Consider the following 20,504-nt stretch of genomic DNA (forward strand, 5'->3'; position numbering starts at 1 on the left):
TAGCACTATTTTCATGTCACTCGCAATATTACCAACAGGTTGCAGAAATGAATACAAGAGGAAGTGAGACAGAAAAATGAAATTACTATATTTTAGGTAATGAATTTTTTTTCTCGAAAGTGCGTAGGATTTCGTGTTAAATGCTCGACGTCTAAAATATTGTTGCAAAAATTATAGAATGTTAAGAAAGGTTCTCGTGTTGCTTTTTTAATTTTCTTTACTTATACAGTCAATGTATGCGCACTACCAAAACTTTTCATCCTATGCACATTATTAGAAACTAGTTTCTTCATTGCGAGTGTCGATCGTTGATTTTAACACGGTAAAATAACTCATAGCTGTCTGAATAATCTAAAAATATATTTTCAAAAAATGTAATAAAAGTATTTAAAATATGCAAACTTAACAATGAATATTTTTTTTACCATGATAAATGTTTCCATTGTCAACGGTACCACTTTTAAAGCTGTTAATTTGCTAGATACTAAACTTCTGACGAGCAAAAATTTGTACAAAGATATTGACTTTTTAGAAAGTTTGTACCACATTATTTCGCATCTAAAGGTATACGTATTCATTAATTTCTTCGTGCAAAAGTTAGTTTACACAATAACTCACTTATACACAAGTGCATCGAACGTGGATAAAAATGTAAAATGTATCAAGTTACCCGATCACAACAATGTTTTACATATATTCTTACGTAGCAGTATATATTTCTTTGCTGTGATCCACCAGCCTTTGTCCAGGAAAGCAGAGCGAGAATATATAAAATACTTGTGCAAATGCGAATGTACCATTCCTTATCACGGCGCTTACGTTGTTCAAATTCAGTACAGTCTAAAAACAAGAACATTCAAGAATTCTATATTCAATAAAATTTCACGGTTTTCAGCTATTCGGAACAAATTATGTACCAATTTTCCGGTTTCAATTGCTACATACTTCCAAAATGCAAGATCTATTTATTTCAGTCAGAAAATACTTACGTAAATGCCTGTAGTACTGAGACATAGCACACTGAAGAACAGTTGAAAGATCATTAATTTCGTGAATAACGATTCAAGAAAATATGAATACCTGATAGAAAAAGCTACATAATTATTTCTTTGTTTCGGTAAAGAAAGAAAACGTTTAAAAAAAATATTGTCGAATGCAAAGTACGCAAAGTATACTAACTTTAAGGCGTTTTTATGCCCCTGTATACAGGCAAACAACTTATCGTGTAACTTTTCATATTCCTCTAGTGTGAACTTTGTACGTTTGTATTTCTCAAACGAACGATCGTCTTCTACGTTTATTAAATTACTTTTATGGGAAGTGTGTACAGTTCTCAATTGATAACTGGGAAGAACAATATATTTGCACTAGAATGTAATTAATATGCAATGTTGTTGCTTAATCGTGCACATGCAGTTGTTACTTATTTCCACACATCCAATACATTGCCCAAAATAATTGGGCTAATAAATAAAATAAATATAAAATCTAATTATTTTGGGCAATGTATATTGATTTTTTTTTTCTGTAATTATTAACTAAATGTTTAGAGCATCTAAACCCTCACCTCACAATTGCAAACAACGCGTAGGCATGTTGGGCATACATCACGAACATGGTATAACAAGAAACAAGCAAATGACATACTATAGCAGTTCCTATATACGAGTGTATGGTTAAATAATAGAAATATTGCTGACTATTTACGCCATAGTCCAATTCAAAAAGAAAACCATGGGATCGATTTGTCGGCGAAACAATGTCAATTACAAGATGTATTGTTGGTATTAATATGTAGACGAGTAGCGTCACATAAATGTATGCTTAAACGACAAAATATATAACAACAGTATAATAATATGATTCTTAAGATTCTGCAGTCTTAAAATTTAATTATCAAATGATTTTCGAAAGAATAAGAATGCTTATGCAAAGGTACCTTTAACAGTTCAAACTACAAATAGTAAACATTTTAAACGAAATAAAATGACTGTCAAATGTAAACAAAATGAAGAAAGCACTTACACGCGTAGTAAATCATGAATTTTTTTCCTTGCATTGTATAATTGTGTAGAATTGCATTTTCAGGGTAATTTTTATAGCGGTTAAAATCTTTTTTAATAGATAAAAGTATGTTCCTGACCTGCAATATATAACACATCGTTTGACTAAATTTAAGAACGGTGTAATTGACAAAAAAAGAAGAAATCGTTTTATCGAATCGTATTTTCATCGAAGCATGCCATTATCAATTGGTACTATAGTCTCACGATTTCATTCCGATTAAAAACAGTTTGAGAGAAAGAAATTTCATTTTTAGAAAATTGTTCCTTAAAAAGGGGTGGTTAATTGGCAAAAATGCGTTGTTTTCCCTAATCTTGAAGAGGTACCTTGTTTGCATTAAAAATTCCGTTAAAGTACATCGATAAACCAAGGAACATGGCTGCGATCGGTGGAATACCCCCTATTACAGCATCATAATCAACTCCCCACAAACCGCAAATCGCATTAAGCTGAAAAAAATGCAAACTGTAAAAATCCTCACAGTTGCAAAAGCTGCGTTGCATGCAAATACAATTAAAGCTACAAAGATTAAGAAAACACGTAAGAGCTCGACAAAAGAAGCTTCCAATTTTGTAATTGCTTAGTGTAAAAATAGAGAAGTTTTATTCCATGCCAAATTATCGAATCCTCAAATCTGGTTTGTCAGATTTCTTTATACTTCCGATCTTTCTTGATAAGAATGTTAATCTTCACAATATGTTTGTATTATTGTATTATTAATACAGAAGGACGTGTCCGTGATGTTTCTCATTATGGAGGTTAGGTACTTACGTGGAACGTACGATCTTAATAAAATCAAAGTTGGTCTCCCGACACACTTATTAAAAAAACATTATATTTTCATCGCAATATGTATTGCAGAAAGCTTTGTCATTTTATTGTCAGGTATTTGTATATACCATCAAAGAAGTATTTCAAAGTACACACAGAATACAGTATAAATTATAATATATCGGTATATTAATTGAATAGAAAATGAGACGTCCGTTAAAATGTAATTTGTTAGACTTTTCGAAAATGGTAAATACTTGGAAATACACGTCACTCGATCACCATATTGGGGTAGGTTAGCACGGTGCACGAGCGAGAGAGAGAAGTGAAAAAATTGCGCCTTTCTTTAGACGACGATATTTCCAAAAGGAAAAGTAGAATCGATATAAAATACAAACCATTTCAAGGAGAAAACACGCATAGCTTGTTCTTTTTTCTAACTACATACCCACCTACGTGGAACAAAAATTCAACCTTTCTTTGATAATTGAATCCCAGAAGATCTATCTTTTATACAACAATTTATATAACAAATGTTTCATGAAGAAAAACATGTAAAACGTCAGACCTGACCGTGCAACATTTTCATATACCAATGGTTTCTGCATTCACTAAGAAACTCATAGGTTCAACCAATGTATAGAATCACGAATTAATATATGTATGTAAATAAAAAATCGCGTAAAGATAAATGTCACAAGTTCATCATCGAGGTTTTACTAAGTCGGTTCTACTCGGTCCGTTGTATCGCGAAGACACCACAAATTGCACGATTCCTTTCGTGATGAAAATCGTTCTCGCACTGCGACATAATGAAACGTAAACGTAAAAGGTAATCAGTATTCGACGCTTGCAATAACGCTATAGTGAGAGACTGACTAATTAAACCATATGTCTCGAATAAAACGCCGCCGAGGGATTCTTCTTTGATTAGCGGTCATTTTCTAGACACAGATAATAGTGATAGAATAGAATTTGAAATTGCAACTAATTTGCCTCGCTGTCTTTTCTGCACCTGTTCGTGTGACTTATTAATGATTAAACGATCGATTTTTCGTTGCTCGACTGGCTAGCGTCGTCAGTCGCTATCAGTTCTTCTTTGGCTTTTCTTGCGATCGCGATGGAAAGAAACGGACAAAGTACGGAAACGGTCAATATGGATTTCTTCAACCAGCCTGAGTACGTGTTGAACAAGCGTTTTTTAGCCTCCATTGGTATATGGCCGTTTCAAAGGACTTGCGTGAGAAATTTCAACCGAGGCGTTACGCTATTTTTCTGCCTAAGCCTTTTGGCAGCCGAGGTAATCGATAACATTTTGTGTAACGAACGCTTGTATGTAAAATAATCGATGGAGCTTGTTTGAAAACGCTACGCGAAAGCATGACAACCTTTGCGCCCGAAAAGCAATGTTTTACAACATTTCGAAACTCTATCACCTTTGTATTAGCGTAACATTGTGCAACTGAATTAAAAATATATTTGTTTTTAACGAATATCCACGTCAGATCAAAATAATACAATTTTGTTAATGAAATATTCCATGCCAAATCATCATGAATTCTAGACAGATTTCCGATTTTTGCGTAGAGGGGAATAACAATGTGATTGCTTTAGTTCTCCATGAAAATATATTCCTTTTAATGAGAAGATTATCGAAATTTCGAACGCGTGTTATTTATTCCATTTTTTTTAGGGCGAAAATCTACGAGTACAAAGTGTAAGTATCATTCTACTTTATTTCATGAACGTTTAGTAAAAAGTAATACTTTCAAATTTTGCGAAATATTAAAAATTTTCTAAATTATCAAAAACCTGTAATTAAATTTGAACACAGTATCATTTATATTAAATTATGTCTGTAGTTTTCACGGTAGGTTATAATTATTTTCTTGTGATTTATAGTTTTTAAATCTCGTCCTTACATCTTGGAAGTCAGTAGGACCATGCAGATGATTTCACTGATGTATTTCACTGGGCAGCAGCATCGTCATCGAGCCGTCGAAAGATATTGCTTTATCATAGTCAACGATCGGTAAGTCGCATTCGATTTTTATTCATCCAGTTTCCAATTAAGCGAAGGCTATATTTTATTCTTGAGTATAAACGTGAAGTATAAATTATCTGGTAAAATTATCCTGTAATTTCATTTCCCACCATAGCTGGCGCTTTGTTCGTTTTCTATTGCTTGTTGGTAATGTTGCGGGTGATACCGAAATGATAATATGGCTCTAGACTGTGGTGTCCCCATGTAATTGTTCGTAAAATTACATTGAATGTAACAGCTATTTGTACATCTCATCTAGTGTGGTATATCGTCTTTTCACGCAGAGAATACTTTACCCATCGATTGGTTCTGTATCAAGGTCCGGTAACTTCTCTGAACTTTTTACCAACGGTTCTCTGACGACCATTAGAAGATTCTGTCTCGTTAACAAGGCCACTGGTCCGTGACGTAACAATACTCCGATCAGCGGAGCACGCGTATTCACAATAGGTAACGCGGGCTATCACGTGCATGACAAACGATCATAAAGCGTATGCACTTTGACTTTCAAAGCGGCGGGCCAGAACGGCGCTGGAAAACGCAACGTTTCTCTCGCTAAGAATAATGATCACGTAGATGCAAATCTCAGCCCACTTAAAAGTCGATAACTCTTCGTGGTGAGATGCGTGAAAGCATCGCCGACCCGCGATGGTGAAGTTAGGGCCGGTTTATCAAGTCCGCGCGATCAACCAACCGCTTTGAAAGATTGGGTGAAATCGCGGCTGGCGATTCGACTTATTATTTCAGAGTCGTACAATGTCTTTGTTCTCCCGATATTATCGTTGCTTGGCTAGGGTGAGAAAGGGGGGAAGGGGTGGATCATTGTGAGGCAGAGAAGTGGCGACGCGTCGTCGGGCAGCAAACTCTAGCTTGCAATTTTGGCGAGGAAGTTCACGCTCCGTTTCACTCCTCGATTCCGGTTAGAATAAAATTGAAGAATCGATTATAACGAACGACAAATACCGCTTCTTGGCCCTTTGTGGCGTTCAACCATGAACAAACTCAAAAGGAAGAAAAAACCCCGCCGGTACACGGCATTCCTGCTTGGCTTTCGAGTACCTGCTAATGAACGTAACCGGAGCTGGAACTTCGGTGCACTTTAGGTACGGCCGCTACGCTAATGCCTAAACAAATGGCCGGCCTCGTGAAAAACTCGACTTTTGTGCGCTGCCTTTACGTATGTGTGTGTTTCCTCGGCGTTGCACTAGAAATCTCGCCAGAGTGCTCTTCACCCTTGAAAGCTGCCTCCTGAAAGAGTAATCTGTTCCACGTTCACGAGAGCTGTACGACCGTTGATTACTTCTCCTTCTCGCAAGGTCAGGTCGAAAAAGCTTTTCTCTTTTCTTAGAATTAACTGTAGGATTTAATTGAATTCTTAACGAAGCGTACCTCTTTCAATGTTATAGAAGTTCTTCTTTGTCCGGTCGCAAACGGTGCGAATGAATTGAAACGAGGCGAGATAAAGACGAACGTAATTTACAAATGCTCTCTGGTCACGATTGTGTAAAGGAATAAATAACAATTTAAGGGCATTTTCACTTTTAATGAAGGTTAAGACTATTTCCAGAACAATAGTGTTTCTTTTTGTTAGGTTTTACCAGATTTTAAGATTAAAATTCTTCAACTTTACATTGAACTTGGAGAGCTCTATCAGCTGCTTAGTTATTATTCGGTTTCGAGCGTTCGCGATCTCTATTTTAAGATCATTCATGTCGTTGAATAGTTAGCAATTATTATACACATTGTATACCAATTGGGTCCATAAGATTTCTATAGGATTAAGGTCTGAGGGCCTTGATGTCCACGTTAATATCGCCACGATTTGCTCATTTAATTATTGTTTAGTGCTTGCGGTTGCACGAACGAAGGCGTTATCGTGCAGAAAATTCAGACTAGCGGTCGGAAAACGGCGAATGTAGGGCAAGAGATGTGTATCCAAGAACGTGTTACACTTTCGAGAATTTAATCCAGCCTCGATAGAATTATAATTTTTTTTTTTGAGAAAAAAATAATTCATCCCAAAAGAGGTTGACCGTTTCGGGAGCCTTAAATTTCAATTTGATTCTCCGGTCTTTCGTTCCGAACAATAATACTGGCGAAGGGTGAGAATCTACCCGACGAAAGGTGGGGAGAGAAATTTATTTCGAAGCCGATACAATACTTCGTTATTTGTACCCGTCGAGTTTGCTCGCAGCTCTCCGCTCGCCATCAATATGCAGCCATTAGCGAACACGTGTGTACACATGTGCGTTGTAGTTACCTGTCTCTCGCTGCTTGCAGATACCGCCTTTCCGTGGTACGTGCACCGTGTGGAAAGCCAACGTTCAGCCCTGTTAAATTTACAAAGGCACGCGTATCGATTTTTGTCATTTATTATTGTCGGGGGGAAAATGTTCGATCGAACACGATGGTTCCCGAATTTTCCCCTCCCTCCCCCCCCCCATTTTTACATGTGGTACAAAAAGACTCGTAACGCGGGGGGAAAAATGTGAAAGGAAGGCTCGTCGGTTTTTTTTCCTTCTTCTTCCTCTTCTTTTTAAAGGAGCTCCGCAAATATTTGTCATCCGTTGCGGTGCGTGGCACGCCGTTTAACGTGCGCCGAGTGTCGCAAAAGCAACAACATAAATCTTTAATGGCGGAACTGTTACGAAAGCGTCAAGAATTTCTTCCCCGCGGTCAGCGTGCGCGAACACGGTGAAAAATGGGTCGGTTGTCGATGTCATGGCTGACTGGCATTCGCGTAATTGCCAGTGACGACGCGTTTCCGCGGCGGACAAAGCCGCGGACGGCGCGTTCGGTGTTCGCACGCAGGGAATCCCAGTCAATGGTACTGAAAGTGACGAATTTTCTTGGAAACGGCATCAAGGAAATTGCTGTTTGTAATTAGATGGGGTCCCACCGCGATGACGAGGGCTAGGATGCGTACGAAATTGGACGAGGGCCGTCCCTTCCGTTTACAAGTTGTTAATTGCGCGTCGGTCAAGGTTCCAAGAAAACGATATAATTACGCGAGGGGCGTTTGAAATGTTCACTATCTCGCGCGAATAAAAATTATTCTTATTTTTTAATACAATTCATTTTTAAAAAATCAAACTGAGTATGTAGAAACTGAGCCCAGAATATCGCGAAAATTAGCATTAAATATTAAAGTTTGTCTTTTATTTGGAATTATAGATCTGGATGAAAATATTGGATTTAGGGTTATAGGTTGTGCTAGAACGGGCGTGGGTTTTATTTAAAGCAACGGGAATAACAAAATTTCAATTAAAAGCAAATATCGTTTCGGAGACGAGCCGTTGTCAGATAGAATGTCAATATGTATCCCCGAATGTTTCGAGTACCTCTACTCCGGTATAGCTCGCGATCCATTTCCACGAGCGTTGGTGTTCGAACGAATCAGCTTCCTTTTAGAAAATCAATCTCACCTCGCCCCCAGACGCAAACCGTTGCAGTTCCCAGGGTCTGGTTCTTTCCTAGAAGATCCATCAAACCCTTCACGATCAATTACCGTCGCATTGTGCCGCGTTGGGGCTCGTGTGCGCATTATGTCGCGGCCAATTTTTCCGCGAGCGTTCCGTAAACGGTCCTATCCCTTTCCGCGCGTAACTTCCGGTCCCTCTCCTCCTTTTCCGTGCCCGTAACAGTAGAGAGCGATATATACAGAGTGTTAAAAAAATAATCGTTCACATTCATACGGTAAAACCACTTTAGTAAACATAGGTCGAAAACACAACCGGTTTTCAGATATAAACATTTTTCTACGTTAGGAGGTGTTTCGCATATTTCCTTTTTATCTCTATGGAATTATTTAACCAGCATCATTTCGGTCTCCGTAATTCTTCCAAGTTAATTATCAGCGAAGAGTACACTATGCTTTTCAAATACTTAATAGGAGGCCAAAGAGATTTTGTTTACTCGGTAAGCGTACATTATTTGCCATCCAAATGCTCAATGGTTTTTTTTAACACCGTGTACGTGTAGGCAGATAAATCGTTTAAAGAGAGAAAAAAAAGGATTGTCGTTGAAAGGCTCAGGTCGTGCGTGTCACCAGCCCCGCGAATTAAAGTACGGTCAAATGGCCGCCATTTTACAACGAACCTTTGACGGTAGAAAGACGTTGTTAAATTTATTTTCAACGGTAAATATCTAATATGTAACAAATTATTGTACGTGCATGAAAGGCGATCGTTGAAAAGAACGGTGTGCGAGCAATTACGTTAATTGAGTTCGGTCGGTTAATTGAGTGATGTACCTAGTAGACAACAAGCTTTTGCGCAACAAAAGGATCGCGCGACAGACTGTTCCGGGGCAAGAGGGGTGGGTCTCGAGACACGGTGTTTGCTCCATTTACTATACTTAATATATCTAGTGACTTTAACGCGGGTGACTCAACGATCCGCGATCGCGATTCCCGCATAGCAAGGACGTGGCACGCGTTTGCGGACGAGCGGCCGATTACCTATGGCCGTCGTCCAAGAAATCGCGACGATTGGCGCCCGGATGACTCACGGTTCGGCTTCGTGCCGCGCCCGGTCGTATATTTTCGCCACCCCATAGATCGTGGCGATCGTCGTCTCGCAGTGGGTGCCCTCGCCGCGTGCGCCGCGCAAACAATAACGATAATGACTTTAACAGGCCCATCTGCCGGAGCACGGAGAAGGGTGCGGGTCTGATGGAAGTCGCCGTCGAAGACTCTAAACGGTAATGGAAATCAATCTAATCCATTGCACCTACGCTCCTCGGCCTGGCCACGCAACGCTGAAGTTCTGCGTCTAGTTAATTGTTTTTCCAGCGGTCAGGCCGCTCAGTATCGCGTGAGTCAATTTTGTCGAGGCTTTTCTTCCTCGACGACACGGCCAAACTTACGTCCAACAGACCTCCACTCGTTGGGCTATTAATGAACACAGCAATGCGTTAATCGAATGCGTAATTCTCGCTGGAGCGTGAACGTTAGATATTCGTCGATACTTTTTTTGCCCGATCCAGGTGTCGGTAAACTTTTTACCGAAAGGGTTAAATAGAAAACGGTTGGTTAAAATTATTTATATAAAATACTTTATTTGGCTTTGTGGGCCGACGAGTATACTCGAGTGTACGCTGTTACACAGATTTCTTATCGAAAAGTATAGAATTTAGTGTAATTTATATTCGTAATGAAAACAGTGGAAAGGAGCCAAAATCATTATTTTGTTAATCGGGTGTTGGCAACCAAGTAGTATAACTTCTTTAGAATAGTGCCACAGAGCAATAGGATCACGGCCATGGGTATCTTATTCAGCATCAGCGATTTTCTTAAAATAGTTTTATTTACGTATTTATATCGTGTTTGTCCCGCAAGACCTCAGTGTATACTAAAACAGAGTCAGAGGGTTAATTTTCCATTTTTCACATTTTTTTTTACCGTAGCTCTCTCTCTCTATGACATTGCGAAGCAACGTTAGGCTCCACCTTTCCCACTACTGTAGGCTTACTTTCTTTTTTTTTCACGGCATAATAAAAATATTATTTTCGACAACACGTCCGAGTGATTAATAGCCGATCGATCGCCGGAGTTTACGATCGACGTCCCATTATTCAAACCCGACCGCTTTGAAAATTCGCTAATAGCCGAAATTCAGGTCATCCCCGATCCTGCTACCTCCTGTCTCCAGTTCATTCGCATCGGAGACAACGCGCATTCCGTGAAAGTAGGCTCGATAGAAGTGGAGCAAAGTGTATTCGAACAAAGCGTGAAAACGGACAATGCCAAAGGTGGTGGCCGTCTGGTACGTGCGTCGACGCGATAGATTCAGCTACGCTACGCCTAACTGTTCCTTTTTCTCGGTTCGCCGTATCGGGCACGCAAATAGCGCTGATTGGCATGCGATGGGAGATTCACGCCCGCTCGCGACAGCGGAAGCGAACTGTTTCGTCGTGTAAGGGTTGGTCCCTGACATTGATTGCTTGATTGTCTCTAGCTAGGCCCAAACGTGGCGATCTAGCGCGATGATCTAACGCGGCGATGACCGTTCATTGACCCTATCGAGATATCGTTTACCTCGACTCGGGTTGTTTCTGCTGTTCCTCTGTCACGAATCACAGCACCGACGCCGTGTTGTCGCAACCTTGGTCGATCCAAGTTGAACAAACTTTATTCGCGAACGACTTCCGGTCAAGTTTCGTTCGGAAAACCGAATCCATCGACGCAGTTTTTAGACCAAAAGTTTGATTTCTTGTTGACGATTTCAAACAATATGCAGGATCTTGTTAAAAACTGAGAGTTACGCGTACGGAGTTCTCTTTGGGAGCGATCGTCGCTGGACGAGGATATTGCTTGGTTCTGCGAACCAATGGGGATAACTCCGCGACAACTTGACAGGGAATACACCGTATTTCGATCGGGGGTCTCCGAAATGTCGCATTTCACGCGCCGGAACGCGGTTTCAATGGAACTGCGCTTCGTCCGTTATTGCTCTAGCTCGTTCTCCGTTCGATGTTATTGATATTTTCCGTTGCAAAATGCGTGGGCGGGTGCTATCGAGGATTTAAAGTCCTGGTTCAGGTCCAGCGCGACGCGTTTTCTCGCGATCTCTCTCTTCTTTATCGCCAGGCTCGGGCTGGATAGAATCGCGACGCTTGTCATAATCAGAAATACGTTCGATAAATAAGCGTGTATCACCGGAGGCCGGAGGTTTCGCACACACGGCGCTATTTACGCGCTAGACAGCTTCGCAGTCACGTCTATTTCGACCGTCGACGCCGCCGGCGTGGGCCGTGGAACTCGAAGAAATTAATTCCTGCGAGATGGCTGGCGTGGGACGGAAGCAGGCGAAATAACGGTGATCCCGTCATTTTCTTTCATTTTTTTCCGTTTGGACGAAGCCACGACTTTTAATGCATAAATATTAGTCGATTGTATAACAGTACCCTTTTGTTCGTTTCGCGTTCAACTCTGGAATGGCAAAATTTCTTTTATAAGACATGCACAGGAAATCATAGTACAACCGTGCTGAGGGTGATCCTATGCAAAAAAAATTTAATATAGGAACTCCGTCTTCTAGAAAATCGACTTTAAAGTTTGTTCAACTTCGTACTCGTTTCGATTGAATTTACTCGAGAAAAAAGCTTTACCAATCACAGCGTTTGTCTTATTCGCAATTTAGTCGGGTCGCGAGTATTCCATCCCTCTGTTTAACGTCCATCGTTCGCAGAGTCCACGGCGCCGCTACCGGGACACGTTGCGATTTTAACGACGACTCTATTGAATTTCAACTGGACTCGAAGTTGCCGTAAAGTTACAGTTAGACGACGTATGAGTCTAGTCTGTCGGTCGTCGAGGAACGGGGGGGATGAACGAGTGATTCCGCATGATGAATAAAAAGCGGTTTCGTCGATCGTACGCCGCTGAGAGGACACGGAACGATTTCTCCGACGTGAAGCTTGATAATAACTCTGACCGAGTCGGACAACCTATATATGCCCAATTAACCCCTTCCACGTCCGACAGCTCGATACTGGTTTTGGATCTCGCATTTTCCCGCAAAATCTATAAATATATCATAATAATCCTCTTTCGAAAATGTTTTCCAAGTCGTTGTTTCAAAAAGGCTTAATAAATTCTGCCGTTCAGTGTTTCCGTTCGATTTTTTTGGTTGCCAGTCGCAAGCCCCGGGGGTAAAAATTTCACGGAGTAAATCTTCGTCGCAAGACTAACGTGCTCGAGCACCGAAGCGCACCCGAGGTAATTGCTTTCCAGAATACAGCAATCTCTTACCACCGTGCCTCTAATTCTCTTGCTTCGTTCCGTCGTTGTTTATTTTCTATCATGGTGCCCTCGTCCCATTAAAAATTCCATCATCTGATTAAATTCCCGTGGAGCCGGCCGTCCCGATGCTCGAATATCTTATCCCGTTCAAGTTTCCTCTGTTCTATTATGGCGGAAGATAATTGAAGAGGTCAGTTGCCTTTAAGACGATTAATAACGATGATACGATTTGTTTATACAACGTACTCGAAGCTTTGTGCAAGGAACTGCGCTATTCTACAGCTGGTACGCTTCTAGCAATTGGGATTTACGATTCAGCCGAATAGTAATTGATTCTTTTTTATCACTGTTTTTTAAATACCTGATAGATTCCTAATAAATACATACTTAATAGCAGTACAACTTTGATCTCACAATTATTCGTACGTGAAACTTCTATGTCGTTGGTTGACTTTATTCTCTTTTTAAAATGTATCTTTGTATTGTACTCGTAAGATACAACTTTCGGAGCGTTGGACATGACGTTTATCATGCTGAAACTGTGTTCGTAAGACCTGAAAACCTTATTAACATAGAGGTACGGTATTGTCGGAACGAATGGAATAGAAATTCTTTCGGAGCGTATGTAATACTCGACACATCGTAAAGTACGACGAGCGTTATTATGAAAGGCGTGTCGTTGGCACTACAAGATGCTACGTAGAATTCCTCTGGTTATGAACGATGTCTATAATGTGAGAAAAATTCGTATTGTTATCTATAAAATAACTTATCTTTTCTCAAATATTCTGATCGCTAAATTTGATTTTCGTTTAGGGACGTTTTTCTCAGCTTTCTTACTTTTTGAGTAAATCACAATATGAAAGTCTCGTTGACTAGAATTTTCAGAAAATGTACAGTAGTAAAATCAAATTTTTAATCGAATTATTCTCATAGCTTTATCGTCACACTTCGTAACTCTATTGGTTAAATCTCACCAATAATATTTTCCAAAACCGTGCAAAGTTTGGTAACAGACGTTTAACGAAACCACGCGTCGGACGTTGGAATCGACCGGTACAATGTGAAACAAGACGATGACGAGGGTCCTTGGGGTTGTCACGAAACAAAATCGATGTCTTTTAAAAGGTGTATCGATGAAACGACAGAGGGTGCGCAGATGTCCCGGGGGGCAGGAAGTCCAGGTGCGAAGGATGGCACGCGACTCCGTGTTGGTTGTCAAAAATGCATTAAAGCGCGGTCTGATACTTCAGGATGAACGAACAAACCGAATGAATGGGATGAGCTGGCTGTCCACCGAAGTAAAGCTGTTGCTCGACGGATACGCGATAGGTCTACCGAGCAGAGAAGAGAAACTTCGTCCCCTAGACGTTTCGGTGCTCTTCCCCGAGACTTTTCACCGTTCACGCTTTCAGAAATACGGACAAAGCGTTCCATCTTATCGCGGGAAAGAGATCACTCCTTTCTACGGCCGTTAATTGGGTGAAATGGAATTTTCGTATTTAAATAGTTAAGCGCAAAAGTGTTACTCGACACGGCTCGCTATCGATCGAAACGTGCAAATTCCTCGTAATGAATTTAAGTGGGGACCAGAAAGTAATTGCTAGGAATAAGTGGCGGTGGTAAGTACCGGTATTAGACGTAAGTAAGGAACACCTGCTAAGAGCGTAGTTAGGAACGTAATTTGCGTTTGAGCCAACGAGGAAGAACGCCGTTTCGAATTTCGCTCGCTGTTATTGCTACGAACCAGGTTAAACCGAATCGGTTGGTATTACTGCCGCGTTCGACAGATTCCGGGTTACAAGCGTTCGTTATAAGCGAACGCTATTGAGGGATTATCGGTCGCGTCGATACACAAGAATTATTTAAACAGCGTTATGCGGGTGAATACGTTACCCCGTGATTATAGTTTCCCTCGTCGATGGGAAACACTGCGGTACCTTTCGGTATACGATAGTCGTGCGTTAAGGTCAGGGTGTGGTCGAAAATTATGTGAAAATTACATAGACGTACTCGACAACGCAAAGCCAAGGTTGTTCATTTATTTATTGGCAAAGTTGATCTTTACAATCTGGAAAATATCTTTGCAATAATATACCAACTTTTTATTTTTTAATTAAATGGTTCAAGGGAACAAACTGTTTATTATTTTGTTTTAAAAACGTTGAAGGTTCGATTGCACGAACACCGTGGATATTCGCGCGAATAGAAAACAAACTTTCCGAGTTCTCGCGCGGAGAAGCGATTTTTCTCACGCACTGCCACGAAGCGATTTTACTTTTACGGCTGCTTTGGCGGCCAAGATCGCGTAACGTTTGCGGCCGTATAAAGGCCCGCGAATGGTCCCGTGACACCGTATATTATAAATTCTTATAAGTCGCTGAGGATGGCCTATAAAACGGCTGTTCTGTCTGCACTCGTCCGCCATTAATACGGCGCCGTTCTCCGCATTAAACGCATTCTCGCGTTAGCCACCGTTACGCGCGTTCTTTACATCTTCATCAAATGATAAATTAGACACGACTCCGGAGACGCGTAACAACATTAATTTTATACGAGCATCCACTCTGCATGCTGGATCCTACACTGTCGTATCTCTATCTTCTCGGTGTTTTCTGAAACGCTTTGAACAGAATCTTGGTAAAAAAAAATCTTGATCGAAGCGTCGAAATGTTGGGATACCGTGTGCACTAGTTTCCGAATCTTCTTTAAATTCACGTAACATCGCGGGGGAAATGTTGCGCAGCGTCTGGGTGTTACGTCAATGAGTAGCCTATCGCGGAGCAGAGAAAAATCGACCGGATGCTGAGCTTAATTTGTAACTCGCGTAACCAGCTCACGCTTCCCCGGACTAGGAGGCGACGTTCTTCCTTCCGAGAAGGAAAAGGTCCCCCGGGGCGGCACCGTGAATTTTGACACTAGCGTGGAATCCCGACAGGAATAACGGGAATCGAGTTTTGTACCGCGCCATGAGGCACACACGACCGGCCTTATGGTTTCTGTGACACGTGACACCATAACGTTCGCGCTCATATGTATGTATATCCCTTGCTCTACGTTGTTTATCCCACGGTTCTGTTACCGGTTCGCGGCAAGACGCGACAGTCGCCTACGACATACTAATGATACGTTCGGTTTTGCGGCCGGTTCGGTTTCTTTTCGACTCTACGAACGGAAACCGCCATTCCGCATCGCCCTTTTGATCGACGGGCGTTTGTTCGTAACTACGAAAAATTAGTTCACGATAGTAAATACTGAGATTGCTTTTTTTTTTAAATTCTTCGATTATACGTAGTTCGAGTACTTGAAACTCAAAGCAAGACAAAACTCATTTTTTTTGTAGCTAGGAAAAGTTTCAACAATTCTGAGATATTTGAGAATTACTATAATGTAACAAATTAGCAATTATAGTACGTGTTAAATTCAACATCGAGAAATCGATCGCCCCTGAGAAGGCCCGGTGTGGCTGTAAAAGAATGATTTCGTGAATTCTACTTTCGTAAAAATAACACGGTATGGATATTTATTTATCCTCCATTGGGGTCTTCGTATAATTACGTTAAATACACGATCGACGAGCTGTTTTATCCGTTCGATATACGAAGTCGTCGATTCGCGTTATTTACTCTCATCGATTAATCCGCTGTGTAATTTAACCGCCTCGACTCGTTTAATCTCCACGTTTTCGACTTAACCTTTCGCGTCAGTTAGTAAAATCGCGTCGGAATCGTTATCGTGTTTATTATCGCGCGCACGATTCTACGGTTGGGAGCTTTTTCTGGAGGTGTGCGGTCTCGTTACCAGTTCGTGACATAATAATGACACGCTTGATTAACACCCTGAATCGCGAGACGGTTTTTTGAATTCGAGTCGTGCCGTTTCGCGCGCTCGAGCGCGTTCGTTCTTAGCGTACCTACCATCGGAGAGCTAGGAGGAATGTTTCACCGTAAATAGGAGTTTAATTACACGGACGCCGCCGCTTAATTGCACTCGGGGCACGTTCATTGTAGTCTTTGATTACTGCGGTCGCAGCGAGTGTTGGTGGCCTCTCCCAGGATGCGAAAGTCGCTGGTCAATTTTTTTTTGAGTACTTCATAAAACTGCCACGCGAATACTCGAGGCGTGTAATCTCAAAATGATGCCCGTATTAAAGGATTTTTGAAATTCGAGGGCGATTCAGTACGAACAGGGAAAATTTGACGGAACGTAATACTCTGAAGAATTTAAATTACAGTACGAAGATAATGATAAATTATTAAATATGACCAGTTTTTGATAGTAAAACTTTTTAAGATTCAACTAGTAATTACAAATTTTCTTTTTCCATCCCCACACACTTTGAAAAACACATTCACACTAAAATTTTCTGAACATACATTACACCGCCAATACCCTTCGAATCCCTGACATTTCTAATGCGTACTGTTAAACGCATTCAGGATCGATGCATATCGAGGCTTATATACATACAATGCATTAGCATTGTTTAGCATGGAATTTCGTTTCAGCTGCATGGTCTCTGCATTGCATTAACTATTATCATAATCAATTGGAGAAGATTCAATACAAATTTATGAGATGTAACATATGGAAATTACAGATGTTACGTTAAACTGACTATTTATTCTTAGAAGAAACCATCACCAATTAGAATATTCAAAAAATTATGAAACTTTAGGGATATGTACGTATGCAATGCGCAATTTTTAGCGATACAAAAAATTAGAACTATTCATGGGTGGACGAAGTATAAATAAAGACCAAGTTTCTGAACCATCTTTTTAATTTTCTGATCGATCAATGTGTTTCTTATCTCGTCCATAAAGTTCGCGGACGCTTTAATTCGTTCGTTTCGAACAGTCTACCGAAATCAGATACACTGGTCTAGTTTGCAACGAAAATTATCGAAACACGAAACTTGCACGAATCTGTGCCGTGTATCTATTCGCAAAGTTACGCCAACTTCTTGAGGTGTACCTTGTGTATAGAACAAGCAAACGTATCCTACTGTAATTCTCAATTAAGGCAAGAAGTTTATTCAGGACAAGGAATGTGTGATAGTGGTGCGATATGTGTGATACAACTACGCTAACTCAACGGGTACCGAACGGAGACTGCGAAATGGCGATTGCTTCCATTTGAAGAGAACTCGAGGACAAAAAGACAGAAGTTAAGGGAAACAATTCGCGATTGCGTAAACACTAAATCCTATCACGATGCGATAAAAAAGAGTTGGCGATACTGTCAACCGCAAGATTTATTGTCGCTGCAGAATGTATGTCGACTGGGTAAAAAAAGAGCATATTTTAAATTTAATCCGCTTCGTTACATTAATTGTGGAACACGTGTTTTACCTAATTTTTCCATTACATTGTTACATAATTGGAGCTTTCTGTTTCATTAATTTACTTTACTTTTTTTTTTTAAACGCACGATTTTGGTAGCCAGTCGAAATCTTCTTCTTGTGAAATTATGCATCCGTTGAAATGTTCCAAAATTCAAAAATACATTGCTGGGAAAATTACTGTATTTAGGGGGGGGGGGGAGAACAGCTTATTAACAGGTACGATTTAGGGTTAAAAATTGTAAGGAATCTAGATAACTCGGCAAAAATACTTTTCTTAAGTTTGTTACTATAGAAGTCGCAAAAGGTGCAAATATTTCTCGAGTTATCCATAAATTTAAAACGATTGAGGGGGTTGGTATTCGAAAAATACGAAAGAGGCCTTCCGCGAACGTTTCTTACGGGTTCCCGTTTCCTGCCCACGCGATTCGAGCCGCGAATCGCTTCGGGCGGAAAGACGAGGAGAGAAGAGGAAAGATATCGCGATCGCGTACACGCCGGAAACGCGTAAACCAACGTGAGCATCATCATCCGCGCCGATGAGCTCAGTTTTATCGTTACCTTTGTCTCCGTTTCTCTTATGGCTGTCGAAAAGGGAAGAGGAGAAGAGTTTGAAAAAAAAAAATATTTGAGAACCGACAAATGGAATTGTTACACCCTTCCACGAGCAACGATTTCCAGCTACTATTCCCCAGAATCCGCGATTATTTCGTGCTGATAAAAACGCCGTGCAACTTTGAAAATTGATACTTTAGGTAAGAGAGTTTCTCGAGTCCTGATGGGTGCGAATGGGATGGTTAGAAAATAAGGATTGGAGAAGCGAGTGCCCTGAATGCAATGTGCTCGCGCGTGTGTGGGGTTGAAAGCATTCGCCGGGGTACAAAGGATAGCGAGAAAGTGGGGCAGATAGTATAGTAAACGCGGAGACTGAAATTTTTCCGTTTTTGATTTTTTTCTCCGCTGCGTCGGAATTTAAATAATAATAACGGTATTAATGCGTCAGATTTGTACGCGATATAAATTGGAGGATTATACAAAGAATGTAGAAACGGAGACAAATACGTAGTTGGAACAATATACAAGACATGCTTTTATTAATCTAACCTAAATGTACAAAATCATTCATGTAAATATATGACTGTCATATTTCTTTTTACTTGAATATTTTTTTTTCATTTAGAAGAGGATTAATATAGACTGTTTCATAAAATAAATAAAATTTCATAATAAATCAAAAATTTGTCGAGGTACTAAAAGGAAACTTGCAGAAGATAACACAATATTCTCAGGTTGACTTTGCGCGCGATGCAAAGTGGCACGCGATCCAACACGTAATTTTCGTGACTGGCGTCGAAACGTATGTATCTACAAGTCGTGCATTAACAATCCGGGAACATCGCGAGAGAGTCGAAAAGATCCGAGTAGTCCAAGCAAATTTATTGGGTGGGTGGTATAAGTTATCATTACCAAATATAGAACGTTGAATTTTAAGACTTTTGTCCATTTTCGAAGAAATTTTTACTGTACGTTTTAGATTCAGTTTCTACCGTAGAATTATCTTTTTGCCAATTTGACTACTCACTGTACTCACGCGTACATGATCAAAATGTAAAAGCTTGATTATTATTCCGAGGAATTGGTTTGAACACCAAAGAAACGTCTTCGAAAGTTGCATCGAATGCAAGAAAAAAATAAATTTGCAAAGAATGGAAACCTTTTAAAATCGCCGCGCACGGTATCGCGTGATCCCCGCGCTAGAGAAAATGGCTCCGTTTTCATCCAGCCATTTCTCTTCGTCGCTCTTGCAGGAGCCCGGACGAAAAAATTCCAGGGCTGGACGAGAGAAACGAGGGAAGAAGCAAGCTGGAAAATATTTGCGAACCGCCTCCTGCCGGAAGCTTTCCGCCTGCCGCGAACAACGATTTTCAGAGACCGTTTCCGCATTCGCTGCCGGATCCGGGGATTATTTCGCGGACACAGTCGAGAACGGAGCCGCGGAGCGGGCTAGTGCTTTTGACGGTGAAATACGCGGCACGTGAAATCGATTTTCGGGCGTAAAATCCAGCCGCGAACGGCCACTGGGGGATGGTTTTCGAAATTACGAGGGCTTGCTCGAATTCGAGTTAACTCTTTGTTACCGTATATCCCGTTACCTATGCGCGGATTGGTGAACAATTACCCTAGAACGATTTCCACCGGAGCCACGTTATTAATCGGAATTAACAAAGGAGACATTTATCTCCTCGATCGTTTCGGGCTATTATTATTAATTCTTTTTTTTTTTAATTTCCGCGCTGTAATTGACCGTCGAAGCGGTGAGTTATCGGCCATAAATTCGCCCCAGCGTATTTTCCATCGAATATGCATATCGCCTTTCATAAATCTTGCGGCTCCCGAGGTTCTGTTTTGAAACGCCACCGTGGATCGCTACCAAATCGAGCGCGTTTCTATTTACAAAAGAGGAGAAAATCGCTACCAGCGACGATTCGTATCGCGGCGATCTTCGATCTCGGTGCCCGCTGATTCCACGCGTTCGA

The 20,504-nt window shown here is 40.8% G+C and overlaps 1 protein-coding gene across 1 annotated transcript; it reads right to left on the reverse strand.

The window, feature by feature from the left end:
* Positions 1-222: 222 nt before the first annotated feature.
* On the reverse strand, positions 223-2,815 carry LOC122404771 (odorant receptor 67c-like). Its single transcript, XM_043408994.1, has 7 exons — positions 2,788-2,815; positions 1,568-1,823; positions 1,180-1,344; positions 990-1,080; positions 704-840; positions 426-558; positions 223-351 (listed from the first exon to the last, which is right to left on the reverse strand). Exons 1-7 carry the CDS (start codon positions 2,813-2,815, stop codon positions 274-276), a joined length of 888 nt encoding a protein of 295 aa, XP_043264929.1. The 3' UTR covers positions 223-273.
* Positions 2,816-20,504: the final 17,689 nt, after the last annotated feature.

The sequence above is a fragment of the Colletes gigas genome, unplaced genomic scaffold, assembly GCF_013123115.1.
Source record: "Colletes gigas isolate AHSC1104 unplaced genomic scaffold, ASM1312311v1 Colletes_gigas_Sc00003, whole genome shotgun sequence".
NCBI classification, from domain to species: domain Eukaryota; kingdom Metazoa; phylum Arthropoda; class Insecta; order Hymenoptera; family Colletidae; genus Colletes; species Colletes gigas.